Source organism: Alexandromys fortis, unplaced genomic scaffold (assembly GCF_014885135.2).
Source record: "Alexandromys fortis isolate MF-2015 unplaced genomic scaffold, M_Fortis_MF-2015_v1.1 scaffold_157, whole genome shotgun sequence".
Lineage (NCBI taxonomy): Eukaryota > Metazoa > Chordata > Mammalia > Rodentia > Cricetidae > Alexandromys > Alexandromys fortis.
The window spans coordinates 709,426-731,507 of record NW_026068041.1 but is presented as its reverse complement, the minus strand read 5'-3'; the positions used below and the strand labels follow the sequence as shown (position 1 = coordinate 731,507).

Sequence of the window (22,082 nt, the reverse complement as noted above, 5' to 3'; positions counted from 1 at the left end):
GGGGGCTGGAGAGATGGCTCAGTAGTTAAGAGCACTGGCTGCTCTTCCAGAGGTTCTGAGTTCAATTTCCAGCAACCACATGGTGGCTCACAGCCATCTGTACTGAGATCTGGCGTCCTCCTCTGGCGTGCAGGCATACATGGAGGCAGAATGTTGTATACACAATAAATAAATAAATAAATCTTTTAAAAAAAAACAAAAGATTATGAGATTAGTGACAATAAAATAGTCCTTAAATATGTTTTTCTTCTGTCCCATATCAGGTGGCTCTTCTGACATGAGACAGAGATTTTGAATTTTACTTTAATAAGCCTGCTTGGGTTTAGAGAAGGAGAGCCACACTCATCTCCAAAGCCAGCTTTAGTCTCTAACTGACTGGAACCACAAAGAGACCATTTGTGTTGTATGTCTGTAGAGAAAGCAGAAACAAACATTTGGGAAGACTTATGAAATTTTATCCTGTTGGAAATGTGACATACCAATAGGCCAATATACTCTTTTTTCTTGAGACATTTTTTTTCTACGTGATTTGTCTTTTTTCTTCAGATGTCGCATTTGTCCAGTGGTTTTCAGATTCCTTAGCTGGATACCTTTATTCTCCTGAAAAGACAGAAACAAAACCCTTTCCCAACTCTAATTTTGGGGAGATTCTCTTTGGACAAGTTCTATCTGATCAAATGAAAAGCATTTGTTGTTTTATAGGCTAGTTTAGATTAAACGGTCATGCTGCTTGATGAACTATCATCTCTTCTAATTAAGAGGTCTCTCTTGTTCAAATCGAATACCAATTTTTTTTGTTGTTGTTTTTTTTGTTTTTCGAGACAGGGTTTCTCTGTGGCTTTGGAGCCTGTCCTGGAACTAGCTCTGTAGACCAGGCTGGTCTCGAACTCACAGAGATCCGCCTGCCTCTGCCTCCCGAGTGCTGGGATTAAAGGCGTGCGCCACCATCGCCCGGCTCGAATACCAATTTTGACTTATGGTTTCTCTTGACATTTTTGTTTTATTTTCTGAAGCTGTTCTATCATCCAGAGCAGTGTGGTTTCTCACAGTAGGCATAGGCTTCTTTAATTGCTCTAGGAAGGAGCTTAGCTGCTCCAGGTGGCTGAGGATGCCAACTGATTAGCAGAGTGACAGCCAGACCAGCCTAGAAGAAAACATCAGAGGGGAGGTGGGCTTGTCAGAGAGGGTTGGGGTGGCCCTGGTAGCTCCAAGGAGCTAGCAGACGTGCTGAACTCACCCAGTTAGTGTTCCAGGCCGGGCTGCGGTGCTCAGACCCATGCTAGCCCAATGTGAACCTCACGAGCTCTAACTGGTCATTCCTTTGCCAATGCTCACTTCCCAGTCATCACATCCATTCCAGGGGAGCCCAGGCCATCCTCTGACCTCTCTAGGTACCAGGCATGCACATGGTACACACACTTATACATAAAATTAATAGATCTTGGGCTTGGAGAGATGGCCCAGAGGTTGAGAGCACTCGGTGCTCTTCCAGAGGTTCTGGGTTCAATTCTCGGTAACCACATGGTGGCTCACAGCCATCTGTAGTGGGATCTGGTGGCCTCTTCTGGCCTGCATGTAGCCAGAACACTATATACATAATAAATAAGTAAAACTCTTAAAATAAAAATAAAAAACTCTAATTTGTAAATGCTTGTCTTGAGGGCTGCGGGAGCTCTCCTCTCCTGGTGTCTCCTCTGACAGTAAGCCTCTCACATCGGCTGTAAGGGAGTGGAGGAGGCTCCTATTTGTGACGTAGGCCTTGGCCCATGCTTGGCCCTGCTGGGCAGGGGCTGAGACTGCCTGGCCAGGAAAGATACCAGCTGGGCAGCTTGGGCAAGAACCAGAAAGGGGCTGAACAATTCTTGCAGTCATCATGTTAGAAATGCCCTGCCATAGCTGGTGGTGGGAACTCACACCTTTAATCCCAGCAGAGGCAGGCAGCTCTCGGAGAGTTGGAGACCAGCCTTGTCTACATACTGAGTTTCAGGACAGCCAGAGCTACATAATGAGACCTGTCTTGATGAGAAATAAAATAAGACTCTCTTCTAAGATGGCTCAGCAAGGAAAGGCGCCTGTTACTAAATCTGACTATCTGAGTTGGGTCCCCTGAGCCTACGTGGTAGAAGATAAGAACTCTGCAAGCTGTCCTCTGACTATCACATGCATGCCCTCCCCCATACAATTAATAAATGTAATAACAAAATCTTTTTTTTTTTTTCGAGACAGGGTTTCTCTGTGGCTTTGGAGCCTGTCCTGGAACTAGCTCTGTAGACCAGGCTGGTCTCGAACTCCCAGAGAGCCTCCTGCCTCTGCCTCCCGAGTGCTGGGATTAAAGGTGTGCGCCACCTTCGCCCGGCAATAACAAAATCTTAAAGAACTGTTTTCCTAGGTGATTTCAGATTTGCTGAGAGTTGACTGTTAAAAGTAGCCAAGCCAGGAGCTGGAGAGACACAGTTCTTATAGAGAACTTGGAGGTTCCATTTCCAACACCAACATAATGGTTCACAACTCTCTGTGACTCCAGTTCTAGGGGATTACAATACCTTCTCTGGCCTCCATGGTTGCCAGGCATGCTTGTGGTGCACAAACATACATGCAGGCAAGACACTGTACACATGAAGTAAAAATAAATTTAAAAATGAATGAAAAAAAAAACCTCTGGGCAATGGTGGCACATACCTTTAATCCCAGCATTGTGTTAGTTCCAAGACAGTCAGAACTATACAAAGAAACCCTGTCTTGAAAAACCAAAAACCAAACAAAAACTAAATAGTACAGGCCGGGCGGTGGTGGCGCACACCTTTAATCCCAGCACTCGGGAGGCAGAGGCAGGCGGATCAAAAAAAACAAAAAAAAAAAAAAAAAAAAAAAAAACCTAAATAGTACAGTCATTTCCCAGGAGAACTATAGATTTGGGGGCTTCTTTGGAGGTGACACCCCAACCACAAGATGGAGAGATGCCCAGGTGTCTGCTTTTTAGGATGACTGGGACTTGGGAGCTGAGGTAATAACGGTGCTGCCTGCTGTCCCTAGCCAAGGCACTCAGACCCATGTGACCTGTGGGGGTTTGTGGAAGCAGCATTTACCCAGACAGCCCAGGATAGCCCCAGTCTAGGCAAACCCAAGCAAAGAACCCAATGAACCTGGGGATGGGCCCTTGTACCCCCAGGAGCCTCCCAACTAGTCACTGTCACTTTGTCACTCAAATGACCTCTTGGGGTTGACCCTGGAGGAAGGTGCAGCTGTATTGGATTTGGTGGCTCTGTAAAGACCTTCAGGAAAAAAGGAGAGGGGTGTGATGCCCGAGGGGGTAGAGGGAGGTGGCTGGTGCTAGGCCAGCTATGTCACTGGATCCGACGTGCCTCTGAAGGTGCCGGCCTGGCACTGTAGGGTCTGAGCATGAACTGGAAGCTCTGGGGCCCGGCTGGCTTGGCCAGGGAGGATGGGGCCGATCTGCTAGGCTGCTTAAGCCTCGGTACTTGTCAGTAGAGCGGACAGGAAGTGCTCAGTAAATGTTTGTGAAGGAAGAGCAGGAGTCCGGTGCTGCTGTCTCAAAACCATTTTATCTTTTTCTTTTTTATCCAGGTAAGCCTGAAGAGGTGGCCAGTGGCTGGCACCCCACTCCCGCAGGATTCTCCAGCAGGCACTGCTAGCCATGTTGTATCCATGTATGGCCACAAGAGGTCGCCCTGCGCCGCCAGCAGCAGAAAGCCGAGTAGCTGGACTTCTCACAGGAAGAGCAGGATGGCTGGCATGGGGCTGAAGAAATTTACCTACAGGGCTTCTGAGGGACACTCAAGGTGCCCCTGCTCTTACTTGACATCGTGAACTTCTCTTCTGTCACAGTGCGCCCAGCTGGGTCCAGTTCATCATGGACAATGTGAGGGAGTTAACTGGGTGGGGCCGATGTCCCAGGGCATGAACTTGGTATGGCTCATGTCCTCCTGAAAGTCCTGGGACGCCAGGCCCTAGAGCTAGGGTTGGTCACAGGAACCTTGTCCCTAGGGAGAGATGAAGGGACCAAGCCATGTTGGATCTTGCAAACCAGGGTGGAAAACTGTTATCCAGGGCAATGGGAGGCTTTGGGTCCGGGGTTTACATCCGGGTTAGCAGGTTGAGTGTGTGAGCGGAGACTCAGTGTGTGAGCGGAGACTCTTCACCACCTGTGAGAGGCCCATCATCACCTGTGAGAGGGGCTTCATCTGTGAGAGGGCCTTTACTTGTGAGAGTGATCCCAGAATAGACAGAAGAGCCAAAGGAGACCCAAAGTACTGCACGCTCAGCACAGATCCCAGCACATTCACACACCCAAGAGTCTAGAGATTTTATTAATAATACAAACCTTCGGCCTCTGGTGGCTTGCTCTGCCCCCACCCCCAACGTCTTTCTAAGGATTGAAGACAGCAGCTGGCAGTGGGAGGTGGTTGCTTTATATATAAGAGGAGGAGAACAAAGGGAAAATAGAACAAGGGGGGTGGTTAGTGGCTACACCAACCACCCTCGAAACTTGGGGGAGGGATCTAGGGTCCCAAGCCACCAGCAGCCTGTGACAGCCTTGCAGCACAGTCAGGCTTGCCTGCTGGGATAGGGCAATAGGACTCTCCTGGTTTGGACCAGCACTCCACCACTGGGGGGGGGGGGGGAACTTCCTGCCTGGCTGTAGGGGTGGCCTCTGAAAAGCAGGAAGTAGGTTAAGTGAGGTCCTGGGGTTTCTCTCCCCCTTTCCAAGGCAACATGCAATATTCACTAGAAGATTCTCTGTAGGTCCCATGAGCTTCAAAGGCTGTGCCCCTCCAGCTGCCTACCTGCCTTGGTTGCCAAGGCCAAGTCCTTACCCTCTACCTCATTAGGGCAGTCCTTTAGCATCCTCCACTCTCCTTGGAGCCTGTGGTTCTTGGTTTTTGTGGTGCCCAGGGGGCACTCGAATGCCATTCTCTGGGCTCTGAGTCATTGCTCCTCTTGGTGATGTCTTGGTACTTGGTTTCCAACTGTGTGTGAGAAGGCTGTCCACTCCCCTTGAAGACACGGACTCATGCTGGTGCAGGAGGAGGGGGCCAAGGTGTTCCCTGTACGACAGATGGCAGCGGAGAGCCATAACGCCGGTAGATATGCCTTCTCTAAGGGGGAAGTAGCTAGACAATAGGTGTGCCAAGACCATAGTTGGGATGTGGAGCCCAGGAGGAAGCAGACACCAAGAGGACAAAAGCCTGGCAGCCTAGGCCTGATCCTGCCTGGAGTTGCTTCCTGGTGAGACCTTGGGCTATTCATTCTCTGAGTCTTAGTTTCTCCACTTGTAAATGATGGCGATTCCTCCAAGGCCTGCTGAGGATTACATGACATGTTATGCAAGCGAGGAAGCCCAGGGCTGTCAGGTGGGGGACTTTCACAGAGGAAGAAATGCTAAGGCCCCATTGGCTGCAACCTCCCCAGGCAGCCGGTCCCAGCTTCCCTTCATCCTCTCCTAGGCAGTGAGCTGCTGCTTCCGTAAGCCCCACCTTCTCTTGCTGGCAAACGATCTCAGTGAGCCAGTCTTAGTTCCCAGGGCTATGTCCCACCTGCCTGGCCACCGGCCAGCAAAGACACTGTGCTCTGTGTGGTAACGCACTCTCCTCTTAGCTGGCAGCCACCCCAAGGGGAAGGCCTGGGTGACCATGGACAGCATGGACCTCAGAACACAGGAAAGCAGAGTTCCTGGGAATAAGAAAAGAACCCTCTGGGCACCTATCCTGGAGATTCATGGCCCAGAGCTCTATCAGAGGAGGGCATGGTCAGCTGGCCAAAACAGGCTTTTAGAAATAGACCTGAACTGGGCGGTGGTGGCGCAGGCCTTTAATCCCAGCACTCTGAAGGCAGAGGCAGGTGGATCTGTGAGCTTGGTCTACAGAGTGAGTTCCAGGACAGCCAGAACCGGGACCACAGACCACAGCCTGAGTGGCCGTGGGGCGGCAGACAATAATGAAAATATCAGTAGATTCATTCGCAGCCACTAAGCCGACAGAAGAACATCAAGAAAGGGTTCATTTGGGGTCTGACTTCCAGGTTATAGTCACTGTGGGGAGGCTGAAGCACCAATCCCATCACATCCAGTCAAGAGCAGACAGGCTCGCTTGCTTGAGCTTCACTCGGGTTCTCCACTCTCTACACAGTTCAGGGCCCCTTTCCTAGGACTGGTGCCACCCACAGTAGGCTGGGTCTTTCTGCATCAGTTAACTTGAGACGCCTCCCACAGACAGGAGACAGTCCCTCACTGAGGCGCTTCCCAGGTGGTTCCAGGCGGTGTCGAGAATTAAAGCTAACATCAGAGGGTTCATTAAGTAGTAAACTATGATTTCAGGTGGGGGAAGCAGGGAGGGACACTTGATTAATAGCCATGACAACATCTCTTTAGCTTTTACCCTTAAACTAATTATCTTTCCACACACTGTGAGGAGGAAAAAGGAGTCGAGGAGGACTGTCCAAGAAAGCACCCTGCTATGGTGCCCTATCATCTACCTGCCTGTCAGTGGCCACACATCCTCTGCAGGCAAGTGTCATGCCCACTCTACAGACAAAACTGCGGTGGCCTAGAACATAACAGAAGAACCAGATCTGGGGACCTTGGAACCCATAATCCCAGCCACTACGCTACCTTGGCTACTGCTAAACCGGCCTCACTTGCCAGCACCCCCATGAGGCAGACTAAGGGGAGAACAGATGCAAAGCAGGTACCGATCAGCCACAGCTATCCCAGGCTGGAGCCCCCTCAATGCCTCCTGCACCACCGCACCTGGTCACCCCTTCCAGTCCCATGCACAGGGTTGCCCATCTCTCTGGCAGCAACCCCAATGGGGCGAAGGAACTCTCCCACCTAATCCAGGAGGGCTAGTTCCTGCTCCTCACATCTGCCCAGATGGCTTTGGCGCCGCTTCTCCAGGCCTGCGCATGTGTGCACACATGTGCACATACACACACAAGCACACACACCCCCGCCAGGAGCACTGGTCTTTGTTGCACCACTGTCCAGGGTTACAACTGAACATGCAGGCTGAGTAGGGCAGCCCAGAGCCCTTCTTCCAGGATACTTCAGTACACCATAGACTAAGTTTAGCTTTTAGTCATTTTAATTGTAAAAACCAAGACGTTTATATAAATAAGACTGCTGTGTAAAATATGGTTCACCCTTCTACTAAAACCCTTCTCCCCACACTCAAAAAGAATCTAGAAAAGCCAGCAAGGTAAGAAGTACAAAGAGCATGCGGTCCCTGATGAAGTCCTGGCAGGCCAGGTTCCCTGCTAAGGGGGCCTCACGGTGAGCGCACTCCTGGCCCAGGTGTCTCACCGGAGTTCAGCAACAGCTTGAGAACTCGCTCTGCACCATGGCCCAGCTCTCAGCCATGCAGCTGATATGATGGAGGTGCTATGGATGTGTGGCCCGGGCTGGGAGAGAGAAGGGGACAGGAAGACTGTGTGATCCTCATGCCAAAGCCAGGGCTATGAACTGCTGGTCCAGTAAGAAATGGTGGTTTGTTCAGCTCTGGGTTAGGCTGGGGAAGGGAGAGGGAATCTCTTCCCCAATGACAAGGAGAGAAGTGTCCTGTGTCTCATGAGAGGAGATACTTCCCAGCAGTCCTGGGGGCAGAAGGGCTTTGGGCTCCTGGGATGGAGGGTGGGACCAGTCCATTTCAAGGAGAAAAATGCCATGACCTCACCCCCTTCACCCGTCACACAATCCCACCCCTCATGCACACAGAGAAGCCTGTGCACAGCTCAGGACTCAGAGGGAGACAATGGAGAGCCTGGGAGTGGAGATGTCACAAAATTCACACCTGGATGTGGCTCAGGAAACTGGTACACAAGGGCAAAAAAAACTCTGTACTCTCCTTGCAGGAGCCAGGCTCTGCCTAGGGCTGCTCCCCAGCCCAGAGGAGAGGCAGGAGAGCTGTGGGTGCTGTCAGGAGCACTTCCACACACACACAGCCAGGGTTCCCCCGAAGTACAGGTACAGGAGGTTCTTCACCTCATGGGTGATCTCGAACCCAAAGCCCTCGCCGATCACCACATGCCAGGAGGAGCCGAACTTCTTGTCCATTGTCTCCTTGATCATCTTTGCAGCACTCTGGAAGGAAAGGTGCCAGTCAGGGGCAGTGATAGGTACAAGCCAGTTCCCACACCGGGAAGGAGAAGCCTGGCTCTGAGCTCTACGCAGAAAATGGCTGCTGCGCCCGCCTGCAGCATCAGCACAGATGGCCCTGGGCAGCACCTCCTGCAGGGCTATGACATGGGAACAGCACCTGGACACCTCATCAGGAAGGAACTGGGGCCAGCAGGAAGAAATGGAGGCTTGAGGAAGCCTGGGCTGAGGGCTGGCTGTATCACTCTGGGTTCCAGACCAGCACCAACATCCTCAGCTGTGAACCAGTAAAACAGGGCACAGGGCTGTTGTAGAGACCAGAGGAAAAAACAAAGTGTGAGGGCACAACATGGGCCCTGAGGGGTGCCCTGAGGGACGCTGTGATCAGCAAGTGTGGCAGGTCCCAGGAAGACCCCAGTCACAGCAATGGTATTCCACTGCCCATGGAGGCTCTTTCCAAAGCTTCCTTCAGCATGAAGAGGTTTAGGAACACTGAGCACCGGGTCCCCATCACCTCAGTGGCTCAGGAAAGAGGCACCACCACCCCTAGCCTACAGACTAGGGCTCCATGTTCAGAGCTGAGAAATGGCTTGTCTTGAGAACACAGCGAGGGAAGGGTGCAGACAGGATACGGCCATAACACTGCTTCCTTGCACACCACAGCCTCATGAATGGTACTGCTGGGCTTATACCTGGGGCCATATTCCCAAGACCCGCAGCAACCTGTGGCTGAGCTGGGACTCCACCCTTTCAGAATGGATGGATGAATTCATGGATGAATGCCTGGCAGACCTCTGCTCATGGCTGGGATGGAGCCCAGAAAGATGCCCTAGCCAATAACCCACTTGAGTCTGGGGACAGAGGTGGTATGAGACCCTGCTGGCTTCCCTCCCTCTGGGGCTGGTGTGGCCCTTGGTACCCTGGCTAGAACCGACCTCTTCTCTCACTGGCCTTCCAGAACAGTGACCACTCCCAAGCAAGGCTCTAGCTTTGTCCTGGCAGGACTCTGGAGCTGGCTACAGGGCTCTGGAGCCCCTCTATCACACACAGGGTCACCAGAGGCACGAGGGCCGCCTGCACTGATGGCAATACCTCGTTGTTGTTGGAGAATTTCTCACAGGCTGTGACACAAAGCTCCATGGTCTCCACTCGCATCTCCTCTGGCATGTCCGAGTGCTAGAGACAGGGCAGGGTGACAAACAGAGAGAGGCTTAGCCCGCGACCTGGCCTTTCTGGCCAGCCTCTCGGTCTTAAGCTTAAGGCACAGACACTAGGTGGCTTCCCTTGCCCAGTCCTGGGTAGTGGTTTATCCCTGACTGGGACCTACAGCTGGGGCGGAGCGCGTGTGTTGTATGACTGCGTGGTCTGGGGCCCATGCCCCTCTGCAAGGGTCCATGTTCCTACCAAGGAACATGTGTGGGAGGAGCCCAGCATGAGAAGTGGGCTCTCCTTCAGAGCCGGGCCACTCCTTGGTTCTTTTCTCAGGCAGTTAGCCAGGTTCCTCCTCCTCCCATATGGACGCTCGGGCCTGTCTTCATCCTCTCCCTCTCCAGCAAAGTCCTTCCAGCAGCTGTGCCTTCCAAAGGGGAGGGAGGGCTCCATATCTTCTCGCCCTCCTCGGGCTCTAGACTCCCAGGTCCCACCACCCGGTGAACCGCACTCGGTTTGCTCAAACATCTCCCAGTTTCCCCTCAAACCTGCTCTTCTTGGGAACAAGGACCTTTTCTTGACTCTGGCCCACCCAGATACCACCCCCAGTGAGCAGCTTGGCCTCCACTCCCATCACCGGGAGGGCAACAGCAGGCTTAGCACTCCCTCTGGGTCGGCTCTCCTAACTACAGTGAGAGTGATTAGCTAAGGACACAGATAATGTCACCTACAACTTCTGCCCCTCACAGCTCTCTGAACCTCTGGACAGAATCCACATTCCTCACCAGGTTTCTCTCACAGCTGCCAGCCAGGCCTACACAGACTAGCCCCACCCTCGCTCTGACCCCCCCCCCATCTGCCACTCCTCAGGGGCTCAAGTTGATGATGCCAAACTTGTCCCACTAAGTCTCCTGTGCCTCCTGCTTCTCTGAGGGGCAGGTCTTTCCTCGGGTTCCTGCAAGGCCTGCCACCTAACTTGATGAGGGTCACTGAACTGATTTCTTGCAAGAGCGGGCCTCGGTGGCAGCTCTTCTCTGCAGCACTTAAAGCCTGCTGCTGTGTCCTTTTGCACAGCCCGGACCGTCATGGCCTTGTTTGCCATCATCTCCACAGTGTCTAGACCATGCTTGGCAGACAGCAGGTGGCCTGAACTAACTTGGTGAATGAATGAATGGATGAAAGAATGAATCACTGTGACTGTAGGATGTTTGGGTTGGAGCCAGCAGAGCCCTCTTCCTGCAGACTGCAAGCTCCACCCCCTTGCAGACTGTGGGGCCTAGTGGCCACTTTCCTCCCTCCCCAGGCTTACCCTGACCAGGGGGAAAGTCTGCAGCCGCTTATAGTCAGCCTCCTCTTTCTTCCCTTCTGTCTCTCCCATGATTCTCCCAGTGTGCCCTCAGGAGGAGAGGGTGGGACGTTCAGGAGGCGCTGGGCCCAGCAGTCACGCTGCTCAGGAGGCTCGGGAAGCAGGCCTTGCCAACTTAGCAGGAGCAGAAAATGTCTTTCCCCAAGGGGTGCTGCAAAGAACAGGAAAAGCAGGAGGGAAGAGTTGGCTTCAAAACCACACATCACAAATTAGAAATGTCTCAGTGACAATCTGACACCTCCCCATCTCAACGCCTCTGCCTCCTTTCCCAAATGGCCAGCAAGTCTGCAGACGGAGGGTGAGTCAACCCGAGATGCTGCAAGAACACACTGTCATTGTCAAGACAGATACTGATTGTGGGCCAGGCCAGGGATGGAGCCGACAGCTACCAATTAGCAAGGACAGCTTCTGAGTGCCATGACAGTCTGTCTGGTACTAAGGAAGCCAAATGCACAGGTAGCCACTGACAATTTGGGCCTGTCACCAAGGGAGGGGTCCCTTCTGCAGGACCCTGCTCTGCAGAACAGGAACAATGTTGCATGGTAGCTTTCGTGGCACACTGGTGCCTTGATAGTCCCTGCCTGCTCTCCCCAGAGCCACCGGATCCTGTCTAGCTGGTCCAGGAGCTGGGAGGTCCAGGCACTGGTTCAGCCACTGACCTGGGACAAAGGAGTTCTCATGAGTGACTGGAGCCACATCCGTGGCAGGGAGCTCAATGAAACAAGGCATGTGGACCAGCACACAGAGCCAGGCATGTGGGTGTCACCTGGTCAATGGCTGTCTCTCCTTCCTCTGGCTCACAGGGGACTCAATGAGACAGGGTTTTTTTGAGACAGGGTTTCTAGACTCTTAAATACACACAAGCCCCTCCCCACCAGATCTAGGCAACTAATGACAGGCAGAGCTTTTCACAAACAGATGGACTACACCCGAAATGACCACCAGCCCTGCAGAAGTCACGATGCTTCTTTACCCCAGTTTCATGCACCCAAGAATGAAATCAAAGGGCTTTCTCTCAGAGGCCCTGACATGCATGAGTATAAATCACTGTGATGACAATCTTTCTGCAATTTACACTGACAAATGAGGTCACACATCACAGCAGAATCTTTTGTTGTTGTTGTTCCTTTTTTTTGTTTTGTTTTTCAGGACAGCGTTTCTCTGTGTAAGCACTCTGGCTGTCCAGGAACTTGTTCTGTAGACCAAGCTGGCCTTGAACTCACAGAGATCTGTCCACCTCTGCCTCCTGAGTGCTGGGATTAAAGGTGTGCTACCACTGCCTGGTTCAGCCACATTTCTTAAATTTATAATAAGCTTAATTTCACTGCATGGCCACTGAACCCCAAGATGGTCAGCATAGTAACCAAGAGGTATGTAGATTATGAGACAGTAGTTTTCCAAGCCTGCTTGGAGTTTCTGGTCTCAAATGATCCTCCTGCTTCAGTCTACAAATGGCTGGGAATAAGGCACCTGGCCAATGGGTGATAAAGGAGGTGATACGGATTAACTGCCATGCACTAGCCCCCATTCCCTGCACTTAGTCTTTATGCAGAACTTTAGGTGATGGCAGCAGAAGTTAGAGCCCGGGTATGGTGCCAGAAGAGCTGCAACCTCTGGCCTGAGGTCACTCAGCTCAGCAGAGAGGAGAGCCACTGGCTACAGCATTGCCCTAGAGCCGCTCCCTCACTTCATGCACACACATGGGCCCTTGCTGCACACTTGACCACAAGTGTGGCACCTCCCCTCCCAGTGCTCATCATCCTAGGGTGACTGCCATCTGGCCTGGCTGAGCACTGAGCTTTCTGGATACTCTTTCCAGGCTGCACTGTGCTCCTAGATCACAGCCTCCCTGATGCTGCAGCCACCCCCAGGGCCACACCATTGGTGGGCATCCTCAGGCAAGGCTCAAAGCTTGGCACCGACTCCACCACTCCACGAAACTGGTGTTTTCTGATTCTCCAGAGGACAGATGGCTCCACTTATCTTCTAAGTCTGGGCATTTGTACAACTTGGGTTTCAGCGGGTTTTGTTTGTCTCTACATATGTGCTGGCTGTTTACCAAGCACAGTCTCACTGCACTTTCTGGTCAGGTTTCTTGTTCCTCAAAATCCAAAGGGCCATTCATCTCTGCTCACTAGTACGAAAGCCTGTCGCCCAGCCCATCCTGTGTTCTTAGCTTTAGTAACACCATGCTATTGCCTCCTCAGCCACCTTCACCAAGGCGGTATGGCAGGGGGTGCCAGGGCTTTCCACTTTGTTTACCTCCGAGAATCCCAAGTGGGAACGACTTAAAGTGTGGAAGCAGCTGCTCCAGCATCTTCCACTTAAGTGTTTCAACTCAAGTTGATTCATCTTCAGAGCTAAGAAAGGCTGCCAGGAGAGGACAGGAGGGAACACAGAACCCGTGGTGCACACCAACCTCAAGGCAATCATATCTATATTGGCCTCAAAACAGAATCTGTGGGAGGTCACAGAACTTCATAGGCTACCAGAGTTGCTCTTCAAGAATGAAGAGGGAGAAAGGCCTAGGATAGTTCCAGGGAGCCGGAGCATGGAGTGGAGGACGCCAAGTCAGACAGGGGCTGCAGGGACGGCTAAGGGAAAAAGCACTTGCTTAGCAGGTGCAAGGTCTTGAGTTCTGTCCGTAAAGCTGCAAAATGGAAACATAAGTCAACAAATCAATGAAACACTGAGGTCTAGATGCCGGGGTAGGTAACATTTCTTAGTATTCAGGCAACTGTACTGGCCTGACCTTGGGGTATACATCCTCAGCTGTAGCCACTAAGAGCACCTCCTGTGCACATTCACCACGTTCCCGTTTAAAAGGGCCCTGCCCACCTCTCATCTCCCCCCTTTCTCTGTCTGCCTGTCTCTTTCTCTTTCTTCTGCCACTCCAGTCCCCAGAGGCCAGTCTCCCCTCTCCCCTCTCCCCTCCCCCATTTCCCACTCACTTTCCCCCAATAAAAAAACCCTCCACCTGACCTCTGTCGCATGACATTTCTCTCGCACACTGCTTTTCTACATTACAACAGACTTCTGCCTACTTCCTCGGCTTTCGAGCCATGAATAAGGGGCCACAGCCAGGCCTGGGCTTCTTGAAGATGGCTTCCTCATTCTTGGCAGACTAACACAGCGTTGTCTGAGTGGTATGACCCCCAGTGCCCTGTAGCTCCCCATGTTCTGCTCTTTAGGAGTGTGGTCCCTCCGGCCAGGACCCAGCCAGCGTTATTCAACCACGTATGCTCTGGACCATGGTCCACGAACACAAGAGCGTTCCTGATCCCCTCCTGTTCTCCCAGCAGTCCCAAACAGGGAAGACTTACAGAGGAAGAGGAAGTGTTGTAGATGGCAGCTTCCACACAGAAAGGGAAGGCAGTTTCATGACCCTGTATCATTCTGGTGCAGCTGCACTCATTCGGCCATGATTAGCACACCCTGCTAAACGGGTGCTACCTAAAATAGCACAACTGGGGCTCTAATAACTTTACCAATCTCCCATGTGAATGAGCATGTGCCTGAGAGAGGCTCCTCCGACCAAACCACACTTTTTAATAATGTAAGTGTGCCACGGTCAGCATCTGGCCCAGCATGAACTGGCTCTCCCTCTAGGATTCCTTTAGTGCTCTTCATAGCCCCATTCAAGAGGTACACACAGGGCTGCCCCATTGCCTTTTCAAAGCCAGTGTGCCTGTCTGGAAGGTCTTGCTCACTGTGAAAGGAGAACAAGTCACCGTTTGGTACTTTGTTTCTTTTTTGTTACTTTGTTTCTTAAGTATTAGAGGAGAATCTTTAAGAGGGTTAGAGTGTGGGGGAGGTTTGGGGAAAATACATGGTCTCTGGGAAGTAAAGTTAAAAGCATCTACCAACTGTGTATGTGCATGCCTATGTATGTATGTGTGTGGGGAGATTGTGTGTGTGTGCACATGAATGAGCACACATGCATATATGTACCTGTGTGCATGTGCTTATGTGATGACACTTAATACTTGGAACATCCTTGGCCCTTAGGCTTATAACCCACTACATAACCAAGAGACTGCAGGACCCTTTTGGAGTGTGTCATGGTCTTTCCAAAGACACTCTTCGGGTGGGTCTGAATTCACATCTGTTCTGATCCTGGCTACTACTCCTGCCCCTAAGGCTCAACTTTGAATCTGGAAGTGGGCCAAGCAGGCTCTACCTCACAGTAAGGACCAGCACCTGTTTCTGGGGTGTCAGGAAGAGGAACTTTGCTATCTTTCTTCATAGGAGCCAATCATGTATTTAAGCATCTGGGTCACACACCATCGTTTCCCCATTCGCACTGCGGGTCAGCCTCGACTTCAGCACTGGAAGAAGAGAGTCACGAGGACATCAGCGAAACCTGGGCTGGCCAATTGTGGTGGGGGTGTGACTACATTCTACCTTCACCTTCATATTCATTGCTTCATCTCAACACTAAAGGAGCTCCCCAGTGAACTGGCTTCCAGCTCTTAGGGGAGGGGGAGAATCAGGCACCTAGTGCTCAGGAAGGCTTGGTAGCTGGCCCAAGAGTGAACAGCCAGCATTTGCAGAGCCAGGATCTGAGTCCAGATCCATCCTCTCGACTTTATCATGCTTTATTCCTTGGAAGAAATAATTTCAATATTGGCATCAGCTCAGTCACCTATCTGTGCCTGCCTCCTGCCTCTACCCATTTGGGGGTCTCTGCAAGCACCTCGGCCAGCAGAGTAATGATCTGCAGGAGGTAAGAAAGTACTTAGGTTCAATATGACTAAGTACCGGGTGTTGGTTCAAACTTCTCGAGTCTGACCTGAAGTGGTATATTTTAGGTATTTTTGAGGACAGCACAGCCGGTGAGATTTTCCTGGTCATAATTTAACTCAATCCCATGTGTTTACAACAAAGCTTAAGATATGACTACATCAAAACTCTCTGCAAAGCACATGGGATGTCTTCCAGAAAGAAGGGCTCTAGATTGACAAGCTCATGAGAAGCGTTTTGGGGAGGATCCAGTGTGGTCTCAGCTACACAGATAGCGTGAAGGTCCCCAGGCTATTAGCCACATCTGCTCCCAGCCTTTTGGGTGGGATACTAGGTTTGCATCCCTTTCTTTGAAGAAGCAACCCTGTGTGTTTAAAATCCCAGTTTCCCCTTGTGCTCATTTGTGAGCACAAAGACCTCTGTGCTTCTCACATCTCCTCCTCTTTTAGGTTTTAAGGAGAAAATTGTGTCTGTACTAGAGGCCAAGGTTGAACGCCTTGCCTGCATTGCTCTTCTAGTATAGCAAGCATAAGAGAATTGTGAGAACAGCTAACAGAGGACCAAAGAAAGGGGGAAGTCATTTTAACTAGGACAGCTATTCAAAGGTCACTTGAGATTTTATTTATCTCTTTATGCAGATTATTAATTTGACCATTGATAGTGAGAAAATCTGACACATTAAAAACAACATATGCTTTAAATTGTGGGCAACCAGGTTTATGCTTGCACAAGAAATACCTACAGTAGCTCTGTTTGGTAAACCTGTGGTTTCTCTGTGCCTCCCATACAGCCACACCAGGGACAAGGGACATGCACTGTGTACCTTGGTCATCACATCCCTGTTTTTGACATGTTGACCCTCTGCCTCTGGAAACAAACAACAAAGCTGACAAGATGAGGAGGAGAAGGGTTCAGGGACACGAGCAGTGAGATCGGGTTCCCTAAAGGCCTGGGTTACCCAGGTCAGGCCAGAGTGAAAACAAACCCAGGGCTGCCATTCTCCAATTTGACTGTAAGGGCATCAGAAATCCATCATCTTGCTGGGTGTAGTGGCACATGCCTGTAATCCCTGCACTTAGAAGCCAGTCTGGCCTGCACAATGGGTTTCAGATCAAACAAGGCAACAGAGTGAGACCTTGTCTTTCCCTTCCCCCAACCCCTTGGTTTTATCCAAGACAGGGTTTTTCTGAGTAACATTGGCTGTCCTGGAACTCACTCTGTAGACTAGGCTGGCCTTAAACTCATAGAGATCCACCTGCCTCTGCCTCTACCTTCTGGGATTAAAGGTGTGTGCTGCCGCTGCCACCACCACTGGCTAGCATGAGACCTTGTCTTAAGAAATGTTCACTTAAGAAAAAAAGGAAGGAAGGAAGGAAGGAAGGAAGGAAGGAAGGAAGGAAGGAAGGAAGGAAGGAAGAGGCGAGGGATGGAGGTAGGCGGGCAGTAGGCCATCATCTGCTCTACACAAGAGATGGGTTGACAGCTGGGATAACTGCAGTCCTTAAAAAGAGGACTACACGTACAGAAGCTGTCTCGTTTGCTTTAAAAGGTCTTTGCTTATTCTCAATTACACTGAAGTCCAGCGAAAACTTCTTTATGCTTTGATCATGGAGAGGGGGAGAGGTGGAATTAAGAGAGACATCTGTTGACTTGTTGAGCTAGGCGACTCAACATTTTCTTTGTCCAACACCTCATGCTAAACGACAGTGACTCACATGGTACACCCCCATGGACATACCCAATTTTAGAGGCAATCCCAAACATTTTCGTTAAGAGACAAGTAATGAAAAGTCATAATCATGGTAGCCACGGCATGAAGACAGCTGCCCACAGACGGGTTATGTAGGCTCCCTCCCCACTTCTTCCGCACTCAGCACAACAGATTTGAGTGTAAGGAATTAAAAGTGACATTATCACAGGCTCGAATTGCAGGCAGCTCTGGTTTATCTCCTAGGAAACCACTGACAATTGCTAATCAGCCTTTACACCTTACAAGTGATCACGACTCCACCATGTGTCGTGAGTCCAGAGACCCTGAGCTCAGGGACTTCAGTCTCCTTTGCTGTCCCAGAATGAGCAGTCTAGTGTGTCAGGCACACGGCACAAGTCCAAAAAATAACCAAAATGGAATTAAATTATGTTCCCCCCCCCCATGGGAGGGGAGAGGTCCTTTCACAACCATCCAATAATACTCAACACTGGAGCTGGGACGGCTCAGTGTGGTCTGCTGCGGCAGTTTGAGGACTTGCGTTCAGAGCCCCAGCACCTACAGGAAAAGCTGGCAGCGCTGCAGGGATGCTCCATGGGTAAAGGTGCATGCTAATCAGTCCCGGCAACCTGAGTGAAATCCTCGGAACCCGAGTGGAAAGAGACACAGCTCCCAAAAGTTGTCCTTTGACTTCCACACCACTGGGGGTGCATGTGCATGCGCACACCCTCTTTCCCCTCACTCACAAGTGCACACACCCAGAGGTGGCTGGATGTTCTGCTGTGTGCCTGCAATCCAGGTGGAGAGTGATTGAGAAAAATACACGCCATCCATCTCTGGCCTCCATATACATGTACAAACAGGCACTCCAAAACATGAACATGTATACACCCGCACAACATTTTAAAAAACATATATTTACTTAATACTCATCTTCAGCCAGAGACCAAGAGAGAAATTCTACATACAGGCTCTCAAAAATTCATACCCCACCCAAAATAAAAAACCTGTCAGACAGGTACTATTCCCCCTGTTACCAATGAGCATATGGCCTGAGCAAAGCAGAGTGACTTTCCACCCAGCTGAGAGGTGAGGGCCGGGTCCCACCCCAAGTACACACGACTTCAAGACTATGCTTTTGACACCTCCACAACTAAGCAAGAAGCAGCACGGCCATCATGGGTTTCCAGCACATGTGAAAACTGACCCAGGAGTTATGATCCACGGCAGAAAGACATGAAAGAGGAGGAAGAGAACTGGGGGGGGACATTGAGAGGAGCTCAGAGTGAAGGGGAGCACGGAGGAGCTCAGAGTGAAGGGGAGCACAGAGGAGCTCAGAGTGAAGGGGAGCATAGAGGAGCTCAGAGTGAAGGGGCGCACAGAGGAGCTCAGAGTGAAGGGGAGCACAGAGGAGCTCAGAGTGAAGGGGAGCATAGAGGAGCTCAGAGTGAAGGGGCGCACAGAGGCGCTCAGAGTGAAGGGGCGCACAGACATTAGCACTGGCGAGAGAGAATCCAGCCAAGCAGGCATGGGGAGGCTCTCTAGGCAGAGAGGCAATGCACAGGTTTCAAGAGAAAGTTCAAGGTTTCCTGGGACTGGCGACAGAGCACAGTTGAGCAGGGAACAAAAGGGTCTGGGCTGTGGAAGTACAGAGGACCCTAAAACCCAGGCATAAAAAGTGTGGGTTTTGTTTTTTGAGATGGGCTTTCACATAAACACAGGCTGGCCTTGAACTCACTGAGCAACTGAGGATGACCTTGAACTGCTGAGGCCTCCCAAACACTAGGACTGCAGGACGCACTACCGTAGTGCCTAGCTTCGTGGAGCTTTCCTGGAGGCTGGTAGCACAGTGGTGACTTAGGTTGTTAGGGGCAGCAGTTAGGAAGCTACAGTGATAGCCCCTATGACAGGCATTAAAGACCTGGACCAGGATGGCAGCCTCGGGAACAGAAAGGATGTGAAACCCCCATGGAGACAGAATCAAGACAATTTGATAACTCAGTTCAACTACGTTGAGCAGGCCTGGCAGAGCATGGAGAAAGCCAGGTAGACCAGATGGACAGGCAGACAAGCAGACCAGCTTGATTTTAGCAGCTGGCAAAATGCAAATGGAGACATCTGATCAGGAGTAGGAGATGACGGAATCAAGGATGGTTGGAAAAGGGAAGCTATGAGTCCAACTCTAACATCGCCACATCAGCCTCTTCCAGTTTTCTCCACCCCTGCCAAGAATCCCCAGCCACAAAGTGCAGGAAAGAGATCAAAGCTGGGGAGCATATGTGAAGTTCATCTGCAGACCGTGGGTACTCAGTGGTTCCCCAGGAAATCTCTGGGTTCCTCCAAGGAGGGAAAGTGTGAGATAGTAAGAGACAAAGGAAGGAAACTGGGGGGCTGGGAAGATGGGTCCGTTGTAAAACGCTTGCTACAGGAATGCCTGGGTTCTCTTCCCAGCACTGTGTAAAAGCTGCGCGTGGCAACCGTGCCTATGATCCCAGCATTGGAGAGGCAACTGGAAGGATCCTTAGAGACCGTTAGCTGTCTAGCCCAATATCAATGAGTATCAATGAGAGACCCTGCCTCAAAAAATAAGGTGGAGAGAGGCAGGTGGCTGTGGTGCACACCTTTTTATTTCCAGCACCGCAGGCAGAGGCAGGCGAATCTCTGTGAGTTCAAGGCCAGCCTGGTCTACAAAGTGAGTTCCAGGACAGCCAGGGCTGCTACACAGAGAAACCCGATCTCGAAAACAAACAAACAAAAGGAAAGAAAAAATTATATAAGGTGGAGAGTGACTGAGTAAGACACCAAATGCTCACCCCTGGCCTTCACATGAATGTGTACACACAGGAACACAGAAGAAAAGAAAGCTAGCAAGTACTGAATCTGCACTGACTCGGCCCTTTGTACAAAGGCTTTGGAATAACAGCTTTAGATTACAGATCTATCGACTGGCGCCCAGAGTGATCTCAGGTAACTTGCCAGGATTCGTACACGTGGGAATCCAACTTCGGTTTGCCAAGTTCTTTGCATTACACAAAAGGGGAGAACACATCCTCCGGGGAGTTGACACTTGAGTCCAAGAACATCATCCCAGGAAGTCCGAGTCCAAAAGGCCTTTGCGACGATTCAACCTAATGTCTCTTTCATAGATGGGGAAACTGAGTCCCTCCCACCAACGGGCAATAGTCAGCCCAGAGTCCCAGGACGTCGCCAAATCTCCAAACCAAGTGGTCTAGGACAGGGCGCCTGTGACCACCAGCCAGCAGCGGGGTGGCGCGAGGACAAGGCGCTACGTGAGTCAGAACAGGAAGGATACGAGGGCACGGAGCTAGACAGGGCTCAGGGTGGGTGAGCAGAAGCGGCCTGCACAGTGAGGGTGGGAGGGCACAATGTCACTGTCCAGCTCCGCGGTCCTCTACGTGGGAAAAGGGGAGGTCCTGGGCCGGGAACCGCAGGCTGGGGATCAAGGCAGGGCCTCGCGCTGGGCCAGGCCTCGTCCGCCCGGCGCGTCCTCCCTCCATCCCTCCGGGCCAGCCCTCCCCACCGCGCTGCCCGTCGCACTCCGGCGGCCTCACCTGCTCCCGCGGGGGCCGGAGCCGAGGACGCTGCCAGCGCACCCCCGCCAGGGTTGTCAAGGAGCGAACAAGAGTGTCTTAGCAACCAGCACGGAAGTCCCATCCCCTCGCCGGACGTTGACAGTAATTTCACTTATTATTGGTGTAGAGAAGTGCCAATTAACTCCGGAGGGCCCTAGGAGGCCGGCGCTCATTCGAGGGGCGTGGCTTAGAGGCCGGGGAGGCGGGGCCTCGTTTATAGTCGTCTTAAGTATGCCGGAGCTGTCCTTGGAAAGAAACAGGTTTCGCAAAGCTATATTGCCCTGTGAGTTTTCGTCATTGGAAATGACAAATGCAGTTTGTTGGTGTCGTGACGCTGATCTTCTATTTTACAAGGACCTCAAGAACCTGATAACAACCAGAATTTATATAATGCTTTTCAGGAACTGTCTCTTTGAGGCTCAACAAAGTAGTTTCAGGTAACAGCATCCGTAATCCTGTCTGAACTGATACGTAGAACTTGAGAAACAGAAGGAGAGAATCAAGGAATAGCCCCGAAGAAGGAACCCAGGTCCTCTTTCTTTCCCTTGGGCACACCCTCCAGAGTCACCTTGCCCTAGGGTCTGTATCATCAGGTGCAACTGTGACGAACCTGCTTCTGATTCTTCTAGGGAGGAAATGACCAAAAAGTGTTAGTGCAGCTGGGTGAGAGGAAGGTGACGAGGAAGAAGAATGGATCAAAGGGTCAGTGGGATACCCCATAATTTAAACATTTACTCTACACTTTAACGTCGTCATTAGTGAAGCTCCACTGGCCGGTCTCCTGTCATTTACAGGAGGCTCAGCCCTGGCTAGAAGGTGCTGATTTCGGGGAAGCCACAGTCCAGCAGGAAGAGAGCCACGAGAAGAAATGGATATAGAGTCTTCTATTCCACACGCTTCTATAGCATAGATGGAGGGCAGGATACTGGCTTTTCTAAGTGTGGCACCTAAGTGGGCAGAGCCCAAGATGACCAGAAGGCTCATGAGAGTGGGACAATAAGTTGCCTGGGAATAGGCAGTGGCTCTAGGAGGCCTGGGTGCAGAGCCAATGTAGTGTGGGTAGGGGTGAAGACACAGAGGGAAGTAGGGTAGTAGACGGAGGGGTTTGATACATAATCGCCCCCTGGTGTGAGGTTAACACGGAGCACCGTCATTGGTGGGAAGCTTCCAGGAAGGCGATAGCAAGTTTTGATCTGGAACGCTGCACTAACCCTAACCTGACTCTGTAGGCTGAGAGCAGACACACCAGGACTGTTTTGAGACTTGACAGCGTGGATTCTGCTGCTCGTGCCAGCCCCAGCCTGTCTTCCTGAAAAGTTCTGAGGGTCTGTGGAAAGTCTTACTCAGCCTCCAAATTTCCTTCATTCTCTTTTCCAACTTTCTCTTGAGACGACAGGCAGCCTTTGAGGGGGA

At 51.4% G+C, this 22,082-nt stretch overlaps 1 protein-coding gene across 2 annotated transcripts; it reads right to left on the bottom strand.

Moving 5' to 3' along the window:
- Positions 1-7,082: 7,082 nt before the first annotated feature.
- Positions 7,083-20,751, bottom strand: Dnal4 (dynein axonemal light chain 4). 2 transcript variants are annotated; one of them, XM_050165619.1, is made up of 4 exons: positions 20,649-20,751; positions 10,569-10,776; positions 9,203-9,286; positions 7,083-8,095 (listed from the first exon to the last, which is right to left on the bottom strand). In XM_050165619.1, exons 2-4 carry the CDS (start codon positions 10,635-10,637, stop codon positions 7,931-7,933), a joined length of 318 nt encoding a protein of 105 aa, XP_050021576.1. In that variant the 5' UTR covers positions 10,638-10,776; positions 20,649-20,751; the 3' UTR covers positions 7,083-7,930. The 2 variants fall into 2 exon arrangements, with proteins under 2 accessions (XP_050021576.1, XP_050021575.1); XM_050165618.1 differs by lacking the exon at positions 20,649-20,751 and adding an exon at positions 12,888-13,020.
- Between the last annotated feature and the right edge of the window lie 1,331 nt (positions 20,752-22,082).

Coding starts and splice junctions, on each gene's coding strand:
- Dnal4 (XM_050165619.1), bottom strand. CDS start 10,637: ATGGGAGAGACAGAAGGGAAGAAAGAGGAGGCTGACTATAAGCGGCTG. Junction 9,287..10,568: donor AGACTTTCCCCCTGGTCAGG/GTAAGCCTGGGG, acceptor CCCTGTCTCTAG/CACTCGGACATGCCAGAGGA. Junction 8,096..9,202: donor AATTCTCCAACAACAACGAG/GTATTGCCATCA, acceptor CTTTCCTTCCAG/AGTGCTGCAAAGATGATCAA.